This window comes from Apostichopus japonicus, chromosome 4, assembly GCF_037975245.1.
Source record: "Apostichopus japonicus isolate 1M-3 chromosome 4, ASM3797524v1, whole genome shotgun sequence".
NCBI classification, from domain to species: Eukaryota; Metazoa; Echinodermata; class Holothuroidea; order Aspidochirotida; family Stichopodidae; genus Apostichopus; species Apostichopus japonicus.
In genome coordinates, this window is record NC_092564.1 from 27,137,170 (window position 1) to 27,159,033 (window position 21,864).

At 38.8% G+C, this 21,864-nt stretch overlaps 1 protein-coding gene across 2 annotated transcripts; it reads right to left on the reverse strand.

Moving 5' to 3' along the window:
* Nucleotides 1-1,258: 1,258 nt before the first annotated feature.
* On the reverse strand, nt 1,259-17,043 carry LOC139967004 (uncharacterized). 2 transcript variants are annotated; one of them, XM_071970586.1, is made up of 11 exons: nt 16,880-17,043; nt 14,200-14,281; nt 13,481-13,506; nt 12,003-12,122; nt 11,546-11,570; nt 9,461-9,962; nt 8,432-8,481; nt 6,599-6,723; nt 5,805-5,954; nt 5,175-5,541; nt 1,259-4,385 (listed from the first exon to the last, which is right to left on the reverse strand). In XM_071970586.1, the coding sequence occupies exons 1-11, from the start codon at nt 17,012-17,014 to the stop codon at nt 2,452-2,454; spliced, it is 3,516 nt and encodes a 1,171-aa protein (XP_071826687.1). In that variant the 5' UTR covers nt 17,015-17,043; the 3' UTR covers nt 1,259-2,451. The 2 variants fall into 2 exon arrangements, with proteins under 2 accessions (XP_071826687.1, XP_071826688.1); XM_071970587.1 differs by lacking the exons at nt 13,481-13,506; nt 14,200-14,281; nt 16,880-17,043 and adding an exon at nt 12,487-12,667.
* Between the last annotated feature and the right edge of the window lie 4,821 nt (nt 17,044-21,864).

Here is a 21,864-nt window from a genome sequence, read left to right on the forward strand (position 1 = left end):
GCCCACTAACTATGCTATATATCTCAATATCATGGAAGGATGCGAGTGTATACAAATATCATGCTACCCCATTCCTTTTCATTTGAGCATCCCTCCTATTCAATACCCATAGTATTTGTGTAAGAAGCATAAATGCGTTCCGGCTGAATTCATTATTATTGATGAGTGTTTTTCATTCCTTTCCAGATACAAATATGTGATGGATGGACTTGTACACCCAGCTCAGTGATGGAGAGAACCAGGATAACAAATACACTGAATGAATGATACCGGATCAGTGAGATACACCACCTAGGGCAGACAGGCCATACAACCATGTAGCTACTTCTGTAGCTTTGAACCTCAAAACCTTTGTGCAAATTGAGATGGGAGTCCTCACATGATTGTATCTTGTGTAATTTAGTTGAGCTGTTAAATATATGAAGAAAACCTTAATTTGTGGATTGTTTATTTTCTCTCAATCCTAACTGTACTTACTCAGTTCTAGCAGTAGCTAGAGGCTTGCAATGTAACATAGGAATTATTTTTTCCTACCACAGAAAGGTGCAGTTAACTGGGCAACTATTCTTACCAGTTAATGATCTGAACAATGTTTGCCCAGGCCAGACTGATATATTCTATATAGGAGAGACATTTATCTTCTAGGAAAGTTTGGTAGGCTTATGTGTTGTTATTATATTTTTCTTCTGTTGGCCAATTGGAACATGAGTGGTTTTAACATAAGTAGGAAATAAAAACTACGAAAGACAATTTTTATGCTTCATCAACTTAAACCCCCAAATCACCCAAATTCAACCTATTCTATCAAAAATGTCTTTGCTATTTCAAGTAAGCTTGATAGATAAGGCAGAGAAGACAACAGTAAAATAGATTGATATTTAAAGCAATATAATTCAGTCCAATCAACTTATAAAAAAGGCAATGATAACATAAAAGAACTTTCTTTAGTGTGATAAAAGTGCATAAGCTAAAACCATCTACTCTCTTTACATGATCCGACTACGAAGGTTATCAAAAAATTTAGTTTTCAAGGTTTTCTTCCGCAGCCGATTTTTCGATTTATTCTGTATTTTTGTGGTGTAATTTCGACATTAAATCAAAGCTGTTTGTTGAAAACTTTGGTAAATTTGAGTGTGATTTACAGAAATTCCATGTCACTTTGAGAGGTATGTCATGCACATCTCCTTAACAGCAACCTAATCAGATAGATAATCAAGTAAACTTGACAGATAAAGCAGAGAAAACAAACAAAATATGATTGACATTGAAAACCAATGTAATTCAGTTCCATTAACTACTCATTAAAATGCAACGATCATGACTTTTATACTATTGTGTGTTACAAGTGCATTAGCTAAAAATCATCTACAATCTTTATGTGAGCTGATTACAATGCATCAAAGGTTATCACAAAATTGCAATCTGCAGACACCGCATCCACAATCTCAACACCACTTGCACTTTATATGCTAGTATCACTTTGGGCTGTGCATTACAAATTTCTGATTCAAACCCACATTCAAAAATAACATGCAACAGGCACACCAGCAATATATTGGATGAATCTGAGTATAAACAGTCTCCTACCTACCTTATTTACATAATAACTAAAGAAATAAAACAAACTGCTTAGTGGCAGTATGAGAGCATGTTACAACAGCCAAGCCTGTACAAAGCAGCATACTTATTCTGTCTGACGGAAAAGTTACCTATTAGATTTTAGAGTTACAATGTTTTATCTGAAGAAAGGTCGAGAAGTCATAACCTAGGTGAGGGGTCCATGTTGAGGTTTCCCCCTCCCTTTTGGTGATAAAATATGATTTTGAAAGGTACCTTCAGGGCGCTTGTACTTCTAACGACAATGGTACCGGAAGAAAGGTTATAAAGCTCAATCTAACATACAAATGCGATATTTTAAAACTGAAACGGCCCTATGACCATCACATAATGCTTTACACTGTATATGGCAACTATGCTGAAACGACGTCAAAAATCCAATTCTGTTGAAAAAGTTTTGTTATTCCACTCGGATTGCTCAGCTAAGATAGCAAGATCAAAAAATTTCCTTGAAAATCCAAATGCATGGTTAACCCCAAGTAAATTGGTCTGTCACTATTTACCAGGTTCAATCAAGCCACCTGACTTTTCAAATGTAGATGTTTGATATATATATATACATGTAATTCCCATTTTCCCCCTTTTGCACAGCTCTACTCTCATTTGTGATTAGAAATGTCCATTCACACAGCATACACATGGAATGTTACTTCCACCACAAAGTATCGATTAGACACACATGACAGCTTCACAGACACTACTTAACATCATCTCTTCAAAGTCCTTTACAATCACTGATGGATTATGGAATACTAGGCAAGTGGAAAATTGCAAATAACAGAAACATACATCATTGTTTATTCCTGTCCTCTTAAAATGTGGGGGTCAATCAAATTAGTAGCGAGGTAAACCACCAAATCGGTTGTCACTCTGTATTGGTCGCCTGTCTAGTCCAAACGAGCTATTACCAATGCCACTTGATATACTCTGTGTCATTGGGCTTGACATGAAACTGCTGCCAGTTCCAATGCTGGTTGGAAGACCAGACGGTCCAGAGGATCCGATACCCCCCATGAATCCCCCAGATGGTGCTTGACTGCCGATAATGGAATTACCTAGCGGAGTTGTCTGTGACAAACCTGACATCCCCAGATTTCCTCCCAGACCTAAGGAGGAGCCACCACTTGATCCTCCCCATCGGTCTCCTTGACGACTGAAAGAAGAATCAATGCCACCTTGGCTCCAGCTGTTGCCGTCTGGACGACTGCTACCTCCGCTTCCTATCAGAGAGGACCCAAGGCCCTGATTACGATTATCAGAATGACCCAGAGACCTTCCATCTGATAGTATTGGTCTAGATTCACCTCTGCTTCCTTGCCAAGAGCTGCTATCTCTTCCTCCGGAAGGTTGAGAGGTAAAGTCTGTCTGTCTAGTGTCTCTGCTGTACGTTGATCTGTGGTCAGTCATGTCGCGTGAAGATCTATCCATGTTTCTCACTTCGATACGTCTATCACCTGAAGGCGTTTTCCAGTCTCCAGACGTCTGCCTCCGGTCTGTCTGAGAGACAGACTCTCTTTCTTTCCAATCTCTTTGGTCTCGACTCAAACCACTGGAGCGATCCCTTCCACCGGTATCACTGGTCAGGCTTCTTCCGAGATCCCTTGATTTATCCAGGCCCCTGTCCCTGAATGTTTCACCTCCACGATTCCCATAGTCACTTCTTCCTCGCCCCTGATCAATGAACCTGTCACTCCGATCAGACACATCTACTCTACGGTCTGGTTCCCTGGCTCTCACATCAGTTCGCTCTCGTCTTGGAGATGTAACTCTTGCTGTAGCATCATTCCTTGGTCTAACAGGTTCTCTGCTGACCTCTTGTATACGTCTGGGTGGGTCTGGCCGTCTTACAGGCTCCTCCCTTCTGGATGCTTCCCTACGAGGAGGAGCTTCTTCTCTCCTAGTCTGATTTTCTCTTCTTGGGGATTCCCTTCTTCTGGCTGCCGGTTCCCTTCGTGTCTCCTCAGTTCTTCGCTCTACTCTCCTTTGCGGTTCGTCCCTTCGTGTGGTGTCTGCTGCTGCTGCTCTTTTTGGAGCATCTCTAGCAGTCCTGTCATCCCTCCTTTGTCCATCTCTTCGTGTATCATTACGTCGGTCGTCTCTAAACCTGGTCTCGTCTCTCCGATTGCCCCTTCTGTCATCATTCCTTCCCGGATTGTCTACGATGGATCTGCTATCAATTTGAGGCACTAATCCAGGCGGGGGCATGATTCCACTTTCCATGGCAAGGCGACGTTTCTGATCTGTAAGGTAAGGATCCATTTCATGCATGGGTAGACCTCGGGTCTCCAGGGTTCTCTTCAAGGCCCTGACATGTTCCTGTTCAATACGTACTTGCATCCCCAAGGCTCGTTCCCTGTCCAATCTCTCCTGCTCTCGTTGCCTCTCTTGCTGAAGTTGCAACCTCTCTCTGTGAAGCCGCTCCCTCTCCAGACGCTCTTCTTCTAGGCGCATTCTCTCCAGCTGGAGTTGTTCTCTTTCTCTTCTAAGTCTGTCCTCTTCCTCTCTGGTTCTACGCCTCACCAACTCTCTCTCCCTCCTCAGAGTCATCTGTCGCTCGCGTTCTCGTTCACGCTCTCTCTCCCTTCGCCGTTCAATGTCCCTCATCTCTCTCTCCCTTTGTCGAAGCCTTTCTTTATCCCTCTTCTCTTGTATCTTCTCCAATGATACAACATCCTTTTTATCGGAGTCCTTCTTGTCAGATTTGTTGGGTTCTTTCTTGGATGTCGTCAAGCTTTTCTCAGTTGTTTTACTCGATGATGGGGATTTCCCTAAGAAGAGGAAGAAGTAAGAAATGGGAAAATTACAATCTGAATCAAGTGCTGCTTCAAAAGGGGGGGAAAAGTAGCTTTCATTGGCTAGTAAATGTTGTGGTACTAGCTCATTGGAAGGGCAACTAAACAGACTGTTGCAATCACAACCGAACAATACTTTAGTCTATTTAGTCAGAGTATTAACATGGTCACATACTCCTGGGCAAACAAATTAGGAAAGAAAAATATGAACAATGTACACTAACACGCCCATTATCTGTAAGATAAATGTGCTCATCATAGAAACTATTGTACAGAACTATAAACACAGGTAACTGCTTGTTTGCTTGCTCAACTAGTAGTAGATGTTAGTAACATGCAGTTCTCCTACCACCTGAAAATGGAGCGGCAATGCTAATTTGGTGGTAAAAATGTCACACAAGATTTTAAAGTCCCACCACACTATCATAGCCTACTTTGCATAAATGAATCGGGGCTGATGGTGTCCTTGTTACTCATGTTTTACGTTCACCTACAATTTATTAAACCTCTTTGGATCGAAAGAAAACATTCATTAGGATGGTTGCAGAGCATTGTACCTCAAGTGAATGTGATGGGCAGTGAAACATGAATTAAAACCATGTTACCATTACAAGCATACATGACTATACACTTTCAAGGATTGCCAAGTTGACGAGGAATGCGCCCTTCCAGGAACTGAACATCTTGCTCTTCCAATGAGAAGAACAAGTCTGGTTTGCAATGGCCGTTAATGAGAGTAAAAACACAGTCACAATAGAAGCTAACCTTTACTTGCTGCTCTTTTTGACTTGTCATCCTCTTTCTTGGGCTCAGAGGAACTGCTTTTCTGAGGTGGTTTGTCTTCTCGTTTAGTTGCAGGTTCATTGCTCTTTTTGCTGGCATCTGTTTTACTACTACTACTACCACTGTTGTTGTTACTGCTGCCGTTGCTGGTTGATGTTGTCCTACTTTTGTCATCTCGGTCGTCTTTCTTTGGGTCTTTTTTCTCTTCTTTCTTGGGATCCTTTTTCTCTTCGTTCTTCTCGGTGGAAGATGACTTTTTGTCTGCTGATGATGCTGATGATGATGAAACTGTGGCACTACTGCTGCCACCAGGCTTGCGAGATGCGCTTGGTACGGGATCTGAGCCAGCCTGAAGTATCAGAAATGAATACTATAAGTTAATGTTATCAAATGCAGGCTTACTAGATCCTTATTAACTTAATCCTTACTTTCCTGGTAATTGATATATACAAATAAGTAGTCATTGCTACATCTTTCAAAGCCTCTAAAATGAACTGGCATATGTGAATGGGGGGTTAGTGCTGGTTCTTTTTGTCTCCAAAGAATCCTGGAATCTCCGACAGATTTTTCAAGTACATTTAGGTATCAGGCTACAAAAGAATGGATCCTTACCCACTCTACATGAATAGTACGTCCATGGAGCTCTGTTCTGTGCAAATGGTTGATGGCTTTAGCTGCCTCGGAACTTGACGACATAGTGACAAAGCCATAACACTGAGCGCCTGGGCTTCTGGCATTGGTCACTATCTTAGCTCCAACAACCTGGAAAAGGTGGCAATAATAAGGCTCTATAATCACAACAAGTCACACGAAGAAAGGACAAAACCATCAATATATAACATGACGTGATTTCCAACACATTCAAGCATAATCACTGTTGTGTTGAATAATGCTTGCAGCAATTTTGTACCAGTTGACTGATCTTCATATTCTTGTACTTAATGCACTGAAAAATAACTTAATATCATGCAATTCAAAAGAACAAACCAAAGGTATCGATTATTTGGAATGAAATATGAACAGACGATGCTGCCTTGCAATGAGATTTAAAGGATAACTTTTGATAGAAGATTATTCTTGATATGTCAAAAGTCCTCAGAAAATGAAAATTTGAGAGCTGGTAATATTTCTACAGCTATCCTGGGTTTCAAGATTTTCTCCTTTCAAATATGCTAATGCTTAAACTGACAATGGTTGTCTGCTTATCAGTATAGGCCTCAATGCTTACGTTAATCCATTGTGCTATAAATTCTAATAACTCAAGTACTATACATCACAAAGAACATCCTTAACCTAAAAGGGACTTAGCCTAATGAACATTTCTAACATTTCCAGAAAGACAGGTTTGAACTACTGGTTGTTGACTTATCCTTCAACTTCAAAGCATGGATGTCTAGTGAACCTACCTTTCCATACTTGCTGAAGGCAGCCTTTAAATCTGCAGCTCTTGTACTCTTCGATAAATTGCTGACCCAGAGATTCCTGCTATTTCCAGGACGTGAGGAGGATGACGATGATGAACTCTTCCTATCTGTTATGATGACAACAATGAAGGATTAGATGGGCCTAGTGAACAACAACATTGACAGCCTAAACCATGGATATAAATCATACAAATCAAAGGAGAGGCTTAGGTTCCCTATACTTATGAAGCTCCTCACTACAGACGAAAATACAATTCAAAGAACAATCAAATTTACAACCTAAGCCATGGATATATATCATACAAATCAAAGGAGAGGCTTAGATTCCCTATACTTAAGAAGCTCCTCACTACCGCCTAAAATACAATTTACAGAACAATCAAATTTACAACCTAAATCAAGGATATAAATAATACAAATCAAAGGAGAGGCTTAGGTTCCCTATACTTATGAAGCTCCTCACTACAGCCTAAAATACAATTCAAGAACAATCCAATTTGCAACCTCAACCATGGATATAAATCATACAAATCAAAGGAGAGGCTTAGGTTCCCTATACTTATGAAGCTCCTCACTACAGACGAAAATACAATTCAAAGAACAATCAAATTTACAACCCAAGCTATGGATATAAATCATACAAATCAAAGGAGAGGCTTAGGTTCCCTATACTTATGAAGCTCCTCATTAAAGCCTAAAATTCAATTAAAAGAACAGTTCAATTTACAACCTTAATCAAGGATACAAATCAAAGGAGAGGCTTAGGTTCCCTAGACTTATGAAGCCCCTCACTACAGCCTAAAATACAATTCAAAGAACAATCAAATTTACAACCCAAGCTATGGATATAAATCATACAAATCAAAGGAGAGGCTTAGGTTCCCTATACTTATGAAGCTCCTCATTAAAGCCTGAAATACAATTTAAAGAACAATCCAATTTATAACCTAAATCAAGGATACAAATCAAAGGGGAGGCTTAGGTTCCCTATACTTATGAAGCCCCTCATTACAGCCTAAAATACAATTTAAAGAACAATTCAATTTACAAACTTAATCAAGGATACAAATCAAAGGAGAGGCTTAGGTTCCCTATACTTATGATGCTCCTCACCACAGCCTAACATACAATTTAAAGAACAATCCAATTTACAATCTAAAACAAGGATACAAATCAAGGAGTGGGCTAGCTTCTGAATCTCCTCTTTACGGCCTAAAATACACCGTGAACAACATTTACAACCTAAATCAGGGCTACAAATCAAAGCACTAAGAGGATTAGTTCCACTAAATAACAAAGCTCCTCACTAAAAGCAGTGTAAAGAACACTTACATTTACAGCCTAAAACAGAGATACAAATCAAAGCAATAAAATGATTAGGTTCACTAACTTACAAAGCTCCTCACTATAATACAATGTAAAGAACACTTACATTTACAGCCTAAAACAGGGATACAAATCAAATCAATAAAATGATTAGGTTCACTAACTTACAAAGCTCTTCAATATAGCCTAAAATACAAAACAAAAATAAAAATGTCTGGCCAAATACAGCAGCTCACTTGAAATTCCATTAGATCATACATTAGGGGCACAACCGGAGGCAAATTCACTGCTTGTGAAGTGTTTGCTTTCCTCACTAAATAGGGATAGCAAGTCATGCTCAGCAAGGAAGCGTGTTAAGATAGGCATTACATCTTGACCTAGGGGTAGCAGAAGGCACCATGGAGAGCCACATCCTCTGCTTGTGAAGTGCTTTCAACCTAAAACAGGCTTAGTAATTCATTACCACTAGAGATGCAACTGTGACCATACCTTTATCTGAAGATGATGCTGAAGTTGGCCTACTCGAGGAAGTACCAGAGCTACAAGGCAAAGAAATTTATGAAGATAAACAGTAAGTCATCACTTTTTATGAAATGGAAGCATGTTTATAAATATCACTATGTCCTGGAGCAACAAAGCCATACAACAAAACTATTGACTGAAATCCATGGCATGTGTTTAATTTCCCACCGGTGACTGGAATTCTATTAGCGAACTGCATATAGTCAACTGGCAACTGATTTGGTCTCAGTATCACTCAAACCACTTTCCAAGAAATAGAGAGAGAGTTGAAAAAAAAAAAAAATTTTAAACTCCAAACTGGACACAAGTCTACCACCAGAAATAGAGTGCTTGGATTGTAGATCCTTTCTTTTCCATTTCATTGAATAATAAAGATTACGAAAAATAGAGGAAGAAAACGTTGTCAAAATGAATGACTAAGATCCCTGAATTATGGACTACAGAGTCTTTCCATTCCATCTAAGATGACAGTTAGTTCTCAATTCTCAGCTCATCAAGGCATCTTAGACACGGGGACTGAGAGACAGCTCCTTCGGAACACATTGAAACCAAGAACCAAAGTGACGATGATGATAGAAAGCGTTGTCCTCACTTTGGTATCTTCACTGGGGGCTCTTGTCTGTTCCGCTCAACCATTTCAGAACAGGTGGAAGGCAATGGTGACATCTGTGCAATCTTCATGATGGTGTACAGGATTTAATTGAGAGACAACTCCTCTAGCCACCTTCCTAATCTGTGATGTACTCCATGAAAGTGACCAGCCAGTCCCCACCCCCCCCTCATTGTGCCCTCACCATATTCCTCCAAATTGCCTCTTCCTTAACCATCGGAATAAATCCAAAAACTTTCAGAATCAACAAACTCCACAAGAAAGTCCAAAAGAAAAAACATCAATTAATAATAAAGAAACCAGATTTCAAAACACAGTAATACGGGGGGAGTGTTGATTTATTACGCAGCTGAAATGAAAGTAAAGTACATTAAAGAGACACAAACCTTCTCCTAGTAGAGGAACTACTGTTGGATGGCGATTTCTTCTCCGAGGTCGAAGATGATTTTTCTTCCGGTTTCTTATCTCCAAGTTTGGAATCAGCCTTCCCATTCTCCTTGGCAGTGCTCTTGGCATCCTTCTCTATATCCTTTGAGTCTACTTTTTCATGTGCGGACTGTTGCTGGTCCTCTTCTTTCACTTTCTCAACGCTCACATTGGTCTCTTCTTGGGCCTTAGCGTTAGGCTCGGGTTCTGGGTCAGGTCCTAGTCCGGGTATCAGTTGGTCCATTCCAGTCAACTCTGCATCAAGCTCCAAGAGGGAAGGTTCATCTACGTAGACTTCCAAAGATTCCCCGTCATCTGCCTTCTCTGTCTCACCGAGCTTAGGGGTAGGATCCTTTTGGACCTCTTTGGTTTGAGGACTTCTCAACTTACTCTTTGGAGTCCTATCGACTTCCTTACCTTCAACCTCCATCTTCTCTGTGTCTCCTCCCTTGGTCTCATCCTCTGTAGAGTGGTGTAGTATTTAGATACATCATTGTCAAAATTACCTTTCAAGTTAGCCATCAGGTCTAGATAGGAAAGCTCATAGAATACAATTACTTTGCATATTAATTTTTGAAACATAGCAATGACGTGGGTTTGATACATGTCTAATGGCTCTAGAGAAGTGGTCAGAGTTTTACCATTCGTTACCATATAGATCATTGTGGTATTCTCATGCGAAGGGAAGAGGATTGTTAACTTCTGGTCCAGTCTTCATCTCAGTAATGGATTTCTACTGTTCCACTTGATGATGCAGGGCATTAAGCTGTGTGGTGGATGGTCGTTGGTGAGTACTGCACACTCCTACCAGCAATGTTTCATTTGCTCTCCTCAGACTAAAGAAAAGCCATTCCATGGTAAAGTCCAGTTGTACTCCTCCCACTTTCAATGAGATCTGTGGCTTCTGGTGTAATCAGGTGGTACATATGCAACAATCAATGTTCCAAGGTGGTTATCTCATCCAATACTCAAGAGTTTCTTGATCTTGAAACTTTCTCCAGCAGCAATTGCAGTTGATAAAGTTGTAGTTGATTGAGAAATTTTACTTCTGGCCATGGATCCCTCCATGATGATGATTGGTTAGTATACACTGAAAAAGAGCAGCCCGTCTCTCAAAAATGGCAAAAGAGTAAGTTAGTTCACTCAATAATGAACACCATCTCGGGTTATGAATTTCAAATAGTCTGCAAACCATCTTCAATGCTTCTTGAGATCTTGAAACATTCTCCAGCAGCAATTGTAGTTAGAGTTGATTAAGAAATTATTTCACTTCTGGCCATGGATCCCTCCATGATGATGTCTGGTCAGTATAAATTGGCAATGAGCAGCCCGTCTCTCAAAACTGGCAAAAGACTAAGTTCATTTACTCAATAATGGACACCATCTCGAGGTTATGAATTTCAAATAGTCACTAGAGACTGTACAGTTGAGAACCACATCACAGAGCTTGTAACCATACTGTCTGTCTCCAGCTTCCTTCATCCTTTCATCTGACAGTAGGAAATAATGGTGCAGTAGCTATATCCATCCCTGCAGGCAACCGTGTCTTCTACTTCTGGGGTTCATCCATTCGACCATCCATCCATCCATCCTCACTTGCTGAAGGTTATGTAGGCAACTCTGACCACTCTCTATTCCCTGGCCTAGACGATGGTTAACTATGTTAGAGTGGGAAGCCACTCATAGGCTTAGTACTATAGAAGAGTACCATTCTGAGATTCAGAAGCATTACGAAACAGCTTTCTGGCCTTCCCTACCCACTCACCTCTCTATCGTTCCCACTACCTCCACTCCAGCCCGTCCGTCCACCCTCCACTCCACAACCACCTCCACTATCCACACTATTTGCATTCACTTCCAAAAGTCACTAATGTGACTGCCCAATTCACAGAATAAGCGACGTAATTACATAAGTAATAGATGGTACCCTTTTCATCCATGGACATTGCATTGCAGCTTCTAACAACTGTGGGTATGAACTACTGTCCTATGCAGTTCCATTGACAAAGATACCCCCCTTTTTTTCTTGGAGCATTATACTGTACCTTTGTCTTCTTCTTTCTTCATGACCTTTAAAACAGAAAAAATAAAAGAAGAAACCTTAATTATACAAAACAAAATGTAAAAATACTAGCAAAAGTGAACGATTTAAAAAAGCCAGCTTTTAAACAACTGAGTTGCAGCACAACAGTATAATAGTGGCATACACAGCATTGGACATAAAATAGTTTTAGTACTTGTTTCTGGTTTGTATAATACTGGCATACACAACATTGGACATGAAATAGTTATAGTACTTGGTTCTGGTTTGACCTCAAAAGATTAAGTACAGGAAACTTAATGGAGGACAAGTTGACTTCAATTTTCAGCAGCATGGATGAGGCGACTTCGCAAACAACAACGGCCACTTTAAACAAACTTGCATCATGTTAAAGTGACATTTATATACAGTAACTTGCTTCATGTTAAAGTGACATTTATATGCAGGAATGTATTAATTACCACATCTTCACTGGCTACAGGTGTCTCTTTGGGGTCACTGGGTTCTTCTTTGACCATGTTATCAGCTTCTTTGTTCTCTTCAGTTGTTTCCATAGGAACTTCAGTTTGTTCTTCATCCTCCTGCAGTTAAAAAGGTATGTATGCATTTATCAGTATGCCAAAAACTAATTCCTGACTGCAAATATTTACATAACATGTAGTCAATAATACACATGTCACCCTTCATTATAATGACCATAGTTACAACACCTGGCTAAACCATAAATGGATAGTGGAAGTTACCTTTCATTGGAATCAAACAGGAACAAGAACAAAAATACTAAATACAATTTTAAAAATAATCATAAAGTGGATACGTAGAAAGGCTTCAATAGAATTTGAAGGTTTAACATGAAAACTAGCTTTATATACTTAATAGCATCTCTTTCCACTTCCAAAAGTAGGCTCAGTGCATTTGAATTCTCACACCCTCCGAGAAGCTTACTTTATGTTCATCCTCTACAAGCAGCCATTCTTCATTCAAATTTGAGGTAGATTTCTCCTTAGAGGTCATAACTTCCCAATGTTATCAAGAAAACCCACACACACAACAAAGAAGACACAGTAAGCTAGTGAAAGTGTTGCAAACTTAAGAGCAGAAACATCAAGAGTGCTGACAGCTTACAAAGCCTTACTGCATGAAGAGTAAATTCTCATTTCAATTGTGTATCTCCTTTAACATATGCCTGCACATCAGTTAGTTAGATATATGCAAACTGGCATTGTGCACTTTGACTACACAGACCCCACCTGATGAATTCCTATCTATTGTCACACACTACAAGGAATGCTTTTAGTACTTGAATTGGATAGTAGGAAATATGCAAATAGCTTTGAATCTTATTGAAATTGTTCTATTCAGAAGTCAATAACAAAGCATGGGATTCCAATCTGAGTTTTGACAGGTGAGACCAAATTCTACACTTTCAGAATAGTCAACACACACTTGCTCAGTACACTTACTGATGCCTTTGTTACAAACCAATTTATATGGCAACAACAGCTAACATGTAAAGGCACTTATAGCAGAACATGAGATTACACACTAGTGTGCAGGTCAATCACTGGTCTTTCAATGACATTTGCTATAGTTCTTGATCTTTCCTACCAAAGAATACTTTAAAACTGAACCCCCAATTTTGCCATTTGTCAAATTATTATTAATTTTTTTCCATTTAAATGTCTTAAAATCTGTTTTTGACTGGATATGCATTTTAGTTTTTGGTAACTGTCCATGAAACTGTGGTCAAGAGTATATATCCACATGATACAAGGACTGTAGGTGATTGTTTGCCTGGTATGGCATAGCAGACACAAAAAGATGTATAACAGTCTTGAGAAAGTTTTAGAATTGTACTCATTTCACTATTTAATGAGAAACAAAAGTGACATTAGTTCAAAATGGATGCAATGTAAACAACCACCAAGTACATACTAACCTCTATTTTCTTCTCTTCAATCCTTCCTGTTCAAAAAGAAGAAATACGATGACAACATTAAACTTATCTTATAGTAATTTCACTTTCTTAACTGTTATATTAAACACAATGAAGGATTAGATACCAAAGGTAAATATGTGCAAATGTGAGTGTGTGTACTTGGGGTTTGTTCCTCCTCCCCCCAACCCCCCCCCCCCCCCAAATGTGTGTCCTTAGGGGTGCAAGGCAAATTTGAAGGTTTTGTGTCCCTGGCTGAAATATGGCGTCCCAAATGCAAAAACTCGCGTTCATAACAATGCCGATGAATGATTGAATAGTCATTGATGCATTTATCGAAGCCACCAAAAGTGCCTAAGAAGGCTACAAGCTACCAAAAAGCACCTGAGACAATGTTACAATTTTAAAGGCTACCACCAAACAATCTCACTTGCAACTGGTTAGGAATGCAAAATGGGAGTGACGGGAGAAAGAAAAAGAAAATATCCCAAATACACCCTGTATACACCAAAATTATGCATATATTTATACACTCAATTTCAATATTGTTCATCTCTGGGTTAAGACTTGAAGAACCATTTTATCTTAATTCATAGTGACAGTAACCTGACCTCAGCTGCTTAACATCAGTTTTAATTTGTTATCAATCTCCTATCTGTCAATTTGATTGAAAAAGTTGGCAAAAGGACAAAATTTGGATGCCTTAATTTTATAATATTTACCTTTTCTTTTGACACTGGCAGGAGTTGTAGAGCTGTCAATAACAATCTCCTCTGCATCAGCAAAGCCTTCATCTTCAAGGGCCTAGATAAAGAAAATAGTTTCTATTAGTTTGGTTAAGGAAAGAATTTCATAAAAAAGAAAGAAAACAAGACTTAAATACTAGAACTGTTGTTAAAGCCTCTTAATTTTGTTCTTTCACATGGCACCCTCAAGTATCATTAAGGTAGGAGATAAGTGCAAAAGTAATAATTGAATAATCGTCCAGAGGCAGTTACTTTACGATGCTAAGCAGCCACATAAGCATGTGGTAGAAGCCACTGGCTGGCCATCCATTTTACAGCTTTAGATCATTTGGATCTTTACAATTTTGACCGCATTGATTTTTGAAGGGGAAAAACCATCGACTTCTCCAGAGTGATAACCCACCTTAATTTAATCTGGCCAGGGATTGAACCCATTAAATCTATCCACAATGATCTAGTTTTTAACACCCACTACAAACAATAGTCATCAGCAGTAGCACGGACGGGTCAATTATGGCAGACTTAAGATATTGGACACGCAAATTTTACTCAATCTTCCAAATGTTACACTCATTTAATTATTACACATCTAGCACATGGACATCTTACAAAATAGAGAAACAAAGATCCAGTATTGCAATGCAAAATATAGAATGGCATGCAGTAAGCCATTCTGCTCCTCCAAGAAACCGGTATTTTTAGCTGACAAAAACGTTGTTTTCCACTGACAAATTTGATGTGGAAAGCTCCTTTTTTGTCAGTGGAAGGTACCTCGTACAGAGAAAAACTGTATCCTTGAATATCGGTTAAGAAAACATCACTGAAAACTAAGAGGCTGGGTCACAGTGAACCAAGTACATATAAGTCCTTGCTTTTACTTTATGAACAATGCAACCTTATGTGGGAGCTTAAGAAAAACATGAAAATTTGACTGAGCCACTGTTCTGGGGTTGGAGGCACAGTTGGGAATGAAAGTTATTATGTTTGAGACGTGTTAGGCCTAACTGTAACTTACTGGCCTAGCCCATAGCCTTTACTAGGATCTAGTGCCATTCCACCATAGGTACATGCCGCCATTCCTTTCCGCCATAGGTTTTGATCCTTTGGCCATGGCAGAAAGTCAAACCTATGCTGAAAGGTACATTTCAGGAATGGATTTTACACTGGTGTACAGGAATGTTTCGGTGAAACTTTCTTTGAAATGCGTGAAAGGATAAGTACACCGTCTTCAAATGTGATGGTTTGCTGTATAGACTGAATTGTAGTTAAGATCAGATTGGGGAATTGATAGTTTTCAATGTACAGGTTGATTCAGACATATAATAGTTGGTTGCATAAATGGAATTAAATTAGGCTTATTGTTTATTATATTGTTTCATAGTTTGTTTGGCGCTATATAAAAATTATGTCTTATTATTTTAAATACCAATTCTGAGTGTCGATTAATAATGCCGAGTTTGTTGGCCAGAGTGAAGCGAAGCAATATACAAACTAAACTCTTGTTCCTTGCCTCACTTTACTGTGAATTTCTTCTTCCGATGTCAATGCTAATCACTCATTCAACCTTAATTCAGGACCCATCCTAACAAACTGTTACTATATATTTCTAATTTACTCAAACATTACTCCTACCTACAATAATTTGCTCTTTCCCGCTATAAAGAAAAAGTGCTTTACCGTCGTGGAAGTAACATGGCACTTTTCTATTTCGTATAGTATATTTATGTATGGCGGAAAGTACCTAGGCCTAGGCTGGTATCCAGTCAAAACGTCCCTTTACCAAAACGTCCCGGCTTTTTTAAGACCAAAACGTCCCCGCTTTTTACCAAAACGTCCCTGCAGTCAAAACGTCCCCATGAGTCAAAACGTCCCCGCTTTTATAATCAGTTGGAATGCAACTGTGGATGTTTTTAGTTCAAATCAAAGAGTAAGGATAAGTATAGTTTAGGTTGAAAACACAGTTTTTAACAGATATAAATATATTGTATAGTAAACGCATCCAAATTCTTTTTTAATTCCTCTTGTATAATATTTTTTGTTTTCCCTAATTCATTAATTCACTGAAAAACATATAGCGTATACCTTTTTCATACCAAATATAATTAAACGATATAGTCCCTTATGATTTATTTAGCGCCTGTAATCCAACTTGCATGCCGGTAACTTAGCCAAATTTTAACTTAAAATTAAAAATATTCACAACTATGAATGAATGTGATAGACGGGGACGTTTTGATTTACAGGGACGTTTTGACCAACGGGGACGTTTTGACCAAAAGCGGGGACGTTTTGGTACGGGGACGTTTTGGTAAAGGGACGTTTTGACTGGTAAGCCCTAGGCTATGCCGAAATGACACGGCCCCCGCCTTTATGAAAAATATGAGTGCATTTGCAGTGCATATACGTAGAACACTGCCTTAAAATGTTAGTTAGTAATTATAAATACCGAAGACATAACGTTAAAATGCTTATTATTAATTAGTAAAATACCGAAATTACCGAAGACATAGGCTATGCCTGTACTAAACCTTCCAGTGCACTATTTCTACGAAGGCTAAGTTAGGTTAGGCCTACGTGAAACTGCAACACAAGCTGACTCGGCAGGATAAAACATGTTTCATATTTTAATTAAATTCGATATCACAAAAGTAACAACCTTGCTCAATCTTTCCACCAATATGGCCTTTACACCTGACATTGCAAGACCTCTGTTTTCTAACTCAGCTTTGAGATCTACAACACGCAGATCTGCTAGTTTTTTCTTGATGCTATTGTCTGGTGTGGACGCCATCTTGAAAGGTACGCCGTGAAAGGTATGGTACAGCACTACGACGTTGTCACAGAGTGTTAGCACCAATCAAAATAGATCTCAGAAAAGATTTAGGGTTTCAGCCAATCGCAGGCATTTCCTGGATAAACAACATGTCTGCGCCCTTGTGTAAACTTATGCCGATCCCGGTTTCAGTAGTGTACATGGAATTACGTACTAATAGCCAAGGCCTATACTAGTTACAGTCACTTTATTACGCTGAACAACCAAAGTGAAGGCTTCAGTTCCTATTTTTGATATGAACGCAATGCATGTGTGCCCGGTGACTGTGCTGAGGACTAGCAGGTAAAAGTGGTCGGATTTTCACAAAATAACGTTATTGCGTTACTTGACAAATTGACAATTCGTCCATATGAGTCAGTTACACACTGAGACGTGAGACTGGAGTAGGCTAGGCCCTAATATTAATAATTAAATAGGCAAAGGCCTAACGTTTACAGCTCGTATGGCACCTGTACCTATTTATCTGAAAACCAAACTCATGATGAGGGACGTGTTGAAGATTCATGTGGATCTTCCAGGCAGGTAGGTCTAGGCCAGGGTTGTCCAACCTTTTGCAGAGGAGGGCCACATGGAATGATTATGATGAAGGAGGGGGCCGCATGAACCCTAGCCTACGCTCGATTTTTTGCCCGAAGCCCAAGGCAACAAAATGTGAGCACTGCGAGCAGAGCGCACTGATTATACAGTTGTTATTCTGCCGATTCGAAGTAAGCTTTCACATTCATATGGTACGAATTCTAAAGTCAGGCCCTAATGGTACTGATTTATTTTCCGTCCTGATAAAACGGATGAACGGACCGCCCGCCCCTCCCCCCTCCTCCACTGAGAGAGTGTCACAAAAACTGACCTGTATGCAGTTTTTTGGACGCAGAAGGTTCGGATGATGATTATATAGCTTCAAATTGTTATCAATATATCTGCTCACTAAAATTTCGCACCGTAGATAATCTCTGGCGGGCCGGACGCAGCCTTGAGGCGGGTCGGACTGTGGCCCGCGGGCCGTAGGTTGGACAACCCTGGTCTAGGCTATATAATGTTTCTTCTCCAGTCCTACATTTGTTCAAACAAGAAGATATTATTCCTACTTCCCCATGATATTTCAGAAATATGATAGATTTGAAGACAAACAAATTAACAAAGGTCTGATTGAGATATTGAAATGCAATGGTCTCCAACTGTGTAAACTCATTGAACTTCAATAGGCGTGTACATGTTATGATATTCGTTGTAAATTGATTGTGCCATTAATAACATTGTCTGCAAAAAAAAACATTTTTACAGGTTGCACAAGATTATTCTTCCCCTGATGAAGTCTTCTCAAAATAGGTGGGCTGTGTGGAATGCAATGTATTTTCCATATAGTGGAGACTTACTCCACATCCATGACTTACTCCACATTCATCATATTCATACATTCATCTGCTGATGGTTCTCCAAAGTTTCATTCCCTACAGTATGTGTGGCAATTGTATTGAGGTATGATTTGTTCTTTGACATTCAACTCCAAAATTGGACTTCAGTTTTAAAGTTCCAGGTGCTAGAAACATAGACCAAATTGATTTTTTTCTTTTTGGAACTTGTTAGGCCATTATATAATCTGTTCTGGTGATGCAGAATTCATTCAGCAGATGGTTCAATTCCATCAACAGATATCATACAGCCATACAGTTTCCAAAAAGAAGGTCAAGTATTCGGCACCATCATGAGACTTGTAACAAAAGGAATTACAGGATTTTTCAATCGCAAAGCTCTCGTTGAATTTCCTCACATTGTCTACATAGGAATTTTCTTTGTGATACAGTAATCTAGCTTTCTAGTGTCAATCACTCTACATAGCAAATGCGAACAGTAGGGGTTATTTTAAAGTTATCATGACTTCATTATAGACCATCCACTGGTGTTCCAATGAAAGGCTCAAAATGAGTTGTTAGCTCGGCAGCTAACTTCAGATTAAACAACAACAAATACTGTTTAAAGAAAATGTTTTTGGATGGTGCCATCTCAGACTTTGGAACTACTGGAACAGATAACTATTATAGAGAAGAACAGCTCTCAGCAAACTGGTTATCCACCATAAGCCATGTGTATGGAAATGTCTGTAGTTAGTGGACCTGAAGTTTCCCACCGGGATGCTCTGTAGGCTAGTGTAGGCCCATATGTTTAAACAAAAGAAATTTTTATTACACACATAGGCATACATTTCTCATCAGCGAAACAAATTGTTGAACTATGCAAATATTACAGCATGTTGGCATGGCTGAGCTAACATTGGATGATTTTGAGCACCTCTTGTAAAGCCAATGTGTTCATAAGCACCATTAGATGACTGGAAAAAAACCCGATATTTTCACTTGTATGTAATCCATTTGTGCTTAACTTTGCACCTAACCACCCCAGATAAAGTTATCATGAACAATGTTCATCTTGTATAGTGTTCTCCATAAATTCTCCCTTCGTATTTGCTATTCTGTGTTCCCCAGTTTTCCATTAAGGACATGCATTAGTCACTGAATCACATATATTATCTGTCTAGTTTTTGTCCATTTTAGGGCACTGTACCACCCCAGAAGTGTTTAATACTGAAACTGGTAAATGGAAAGTGGTGGACACAGCATACATAAGCCTATGGAGAATTGGGGACAGCATAATGAACACATAAATTGGTGTCACTGTTCCTGTGGCTATGTAAAGGTCTCTTGTAATTTCTTTATATTCTTGCAAGGAAAAAGTTAATGAGGAAAATGTTTTGTGCAGTATAGAGGCCCGGTAAAGAAAGTAGATATGCATTGAGAGTGTTTCAAGTAAATCACTAATTCCAGGTGGGGTTCCTCTTAAAGGTGTACTTTATTGGCTAACTATGCTAGATATTCAAATATGGTCACCTTTGGTCAATATTCTTAAACTTTTTTTTTATTACAAACTTTGAGGAAAATTCCTAACTGGGACATTTAGTCATCTTGTGTGTTCCTTAAAATTTCTGAGAACAGTTTGTATAGTAAAGACCTCCAGGAAAGTACTTTTGAAAACTTCTAGCAGTTATAGCATGCTAGAATTTGGGGCCTATACTGACTACCTTTAAAGCCAAAAGTTTGACTAATCTCTGTTCCAAAATACCCCCAAAAGTATGAACAAGTATTGTTATTCTATAGTGGCTGACACTGGGAACCACCACCTGCCAGTAAGCACTTTGTAGTACTTTAGGGTGGAGGTTGAGGGCTGGAGGTATATGACTAAAACTGAGAGGTGTTGCCAATTAGAAGCATAAACACAGTATGTCTTCAGGGAAACAATATTCTTGATAGGATTACAAGCAAATCACTTATAACAAAGAAGAAATGGAAAAATAGAGGCTTAACTTTAAACATGAAGGTAACCTATGGGTTTTCTCTCCTGACCAATGCAGTAAGTACAAGGCACCTTTCAGTATGTGAAATGATTGTGTTTATCCTATGGTTTTAATTTGTTCTATACTTCTAGAAATAATTAAAAATTCATTGAATTCAATGCATCATACTCATGGTTTCGTGGGCAATGACTTTGTTTAATACCCTGTAATAACAAGGACACCTTGAAGCAGGAGCCACGACAAAGTAAAAATATGAGAAATGATCTGCAGAAAGTTATGAACAGTTGTTAATTTTGTTTTCTTAACTCCCTGAAATCTACGAAATATATTGTATTGCTTCCTAACTATTCGTTTATTTTACTACATTTTATTCATGAAGGCACCAATTCAATGCAAAGTGTGTTACTTGAGATGCCTCGACGATGGAAACAGTTGCTGACAACATCTGAAGTACGGTGGTTTGGAGCACTCAATGTTTCTGTGGTCCAAGCATGTTGCAGCATTTGTTGAGTGAAATAGTGAACCATGATAACTTACACCCATCCATTAAGAAAAGCGGAGGGGTGAGGTGGGGGAGGGTGGGCGGGTCGAGAGTTTCAGGTACACCAATCCATGGGCAACTTAATGTATAAATGCCTTTTATTATTATTATTCATCGTCATTCTTATTGTTGTTATTATTATTATTGTTGTTGTTTTTACTATTATTACTTTTATTATGATTATCGTCATTGTCATCCTCATCATTCTTATTGCTATTATTATTTTTGTTGTTGTTGTTACTATGATTACTATTGTTATCTTTATCATCCTCATTCTTATTATTATTTTGTTGTTACTATTATTATCGTCATTATCATCATTATCATCATTATTTCTATTATAAGTCTTCGGAGGGGGTGGAGTGGTATAGGTAACTGGGATTGTAATGACTTTTACAGTACATTTCAATCAAGTTTATTTCAAGCTCCTTATCACATCTTTTCTCTTACCCTATATATTCATATTTTGTGTACCTCGTGTATTTTTACATTTATACTATATTTTTGGTTTGAAATAAAAAGAATAAAATAGAAAAGTCTGAGTCATTGTATTTCAGTTGCTGTAGTTCTCTGGGCATTATATCCAGAAAGAGGCCTCTTTTGATTCCTTGCCAAAGACTGAAGAAATCAATGCGATGGTGATTGTGTGGGTTAGTGCGTGTGCGCGCGTGCGTGCGTGTGTGTGTGTGTGTGTATGAGACACTTTCTTGTAAACACGATATCTCAATAATTGAAGCTTGTATGTAACTCATACTCTTCATATGGGTAACCCATATTAGGAAAAAGACTACTATTGTTTTTGGTGGAGGTCAAAGGTCATTTGAGGTCACCAGAGGTCAAACTAAAAAACCTCTTAAACTGCTTTTTAACACAATATCTTGTAGGAAGGGGTAACTTGGAAGGATTGCATACTTAGTATGT

Bases quoted from the DNA above. Each gene is read 5' to 3' on its own strand.
- LOC139967004 (XM_071970586.1), bottom strand. From the start codon at position 17,014: ATGGCGTCCACACCAGACAATAGCATCAAGAAAAAACTAGCAGATCTG. The intron at 6,724-8,431 runs GTATGGTCACAG...TCATCATAACAG, and splicing joins AGCATCATCTTCAGATAAAG to ATAGGAAGAGTTCATCATCG. The intron at 5,955-6,598 runs GTAGGTTCACTA...CACCTTTTCCAG, and splicing joins CCTTCAGCAAGTATGGAAAG to GTTGTTGGAGCTAAGATAGT.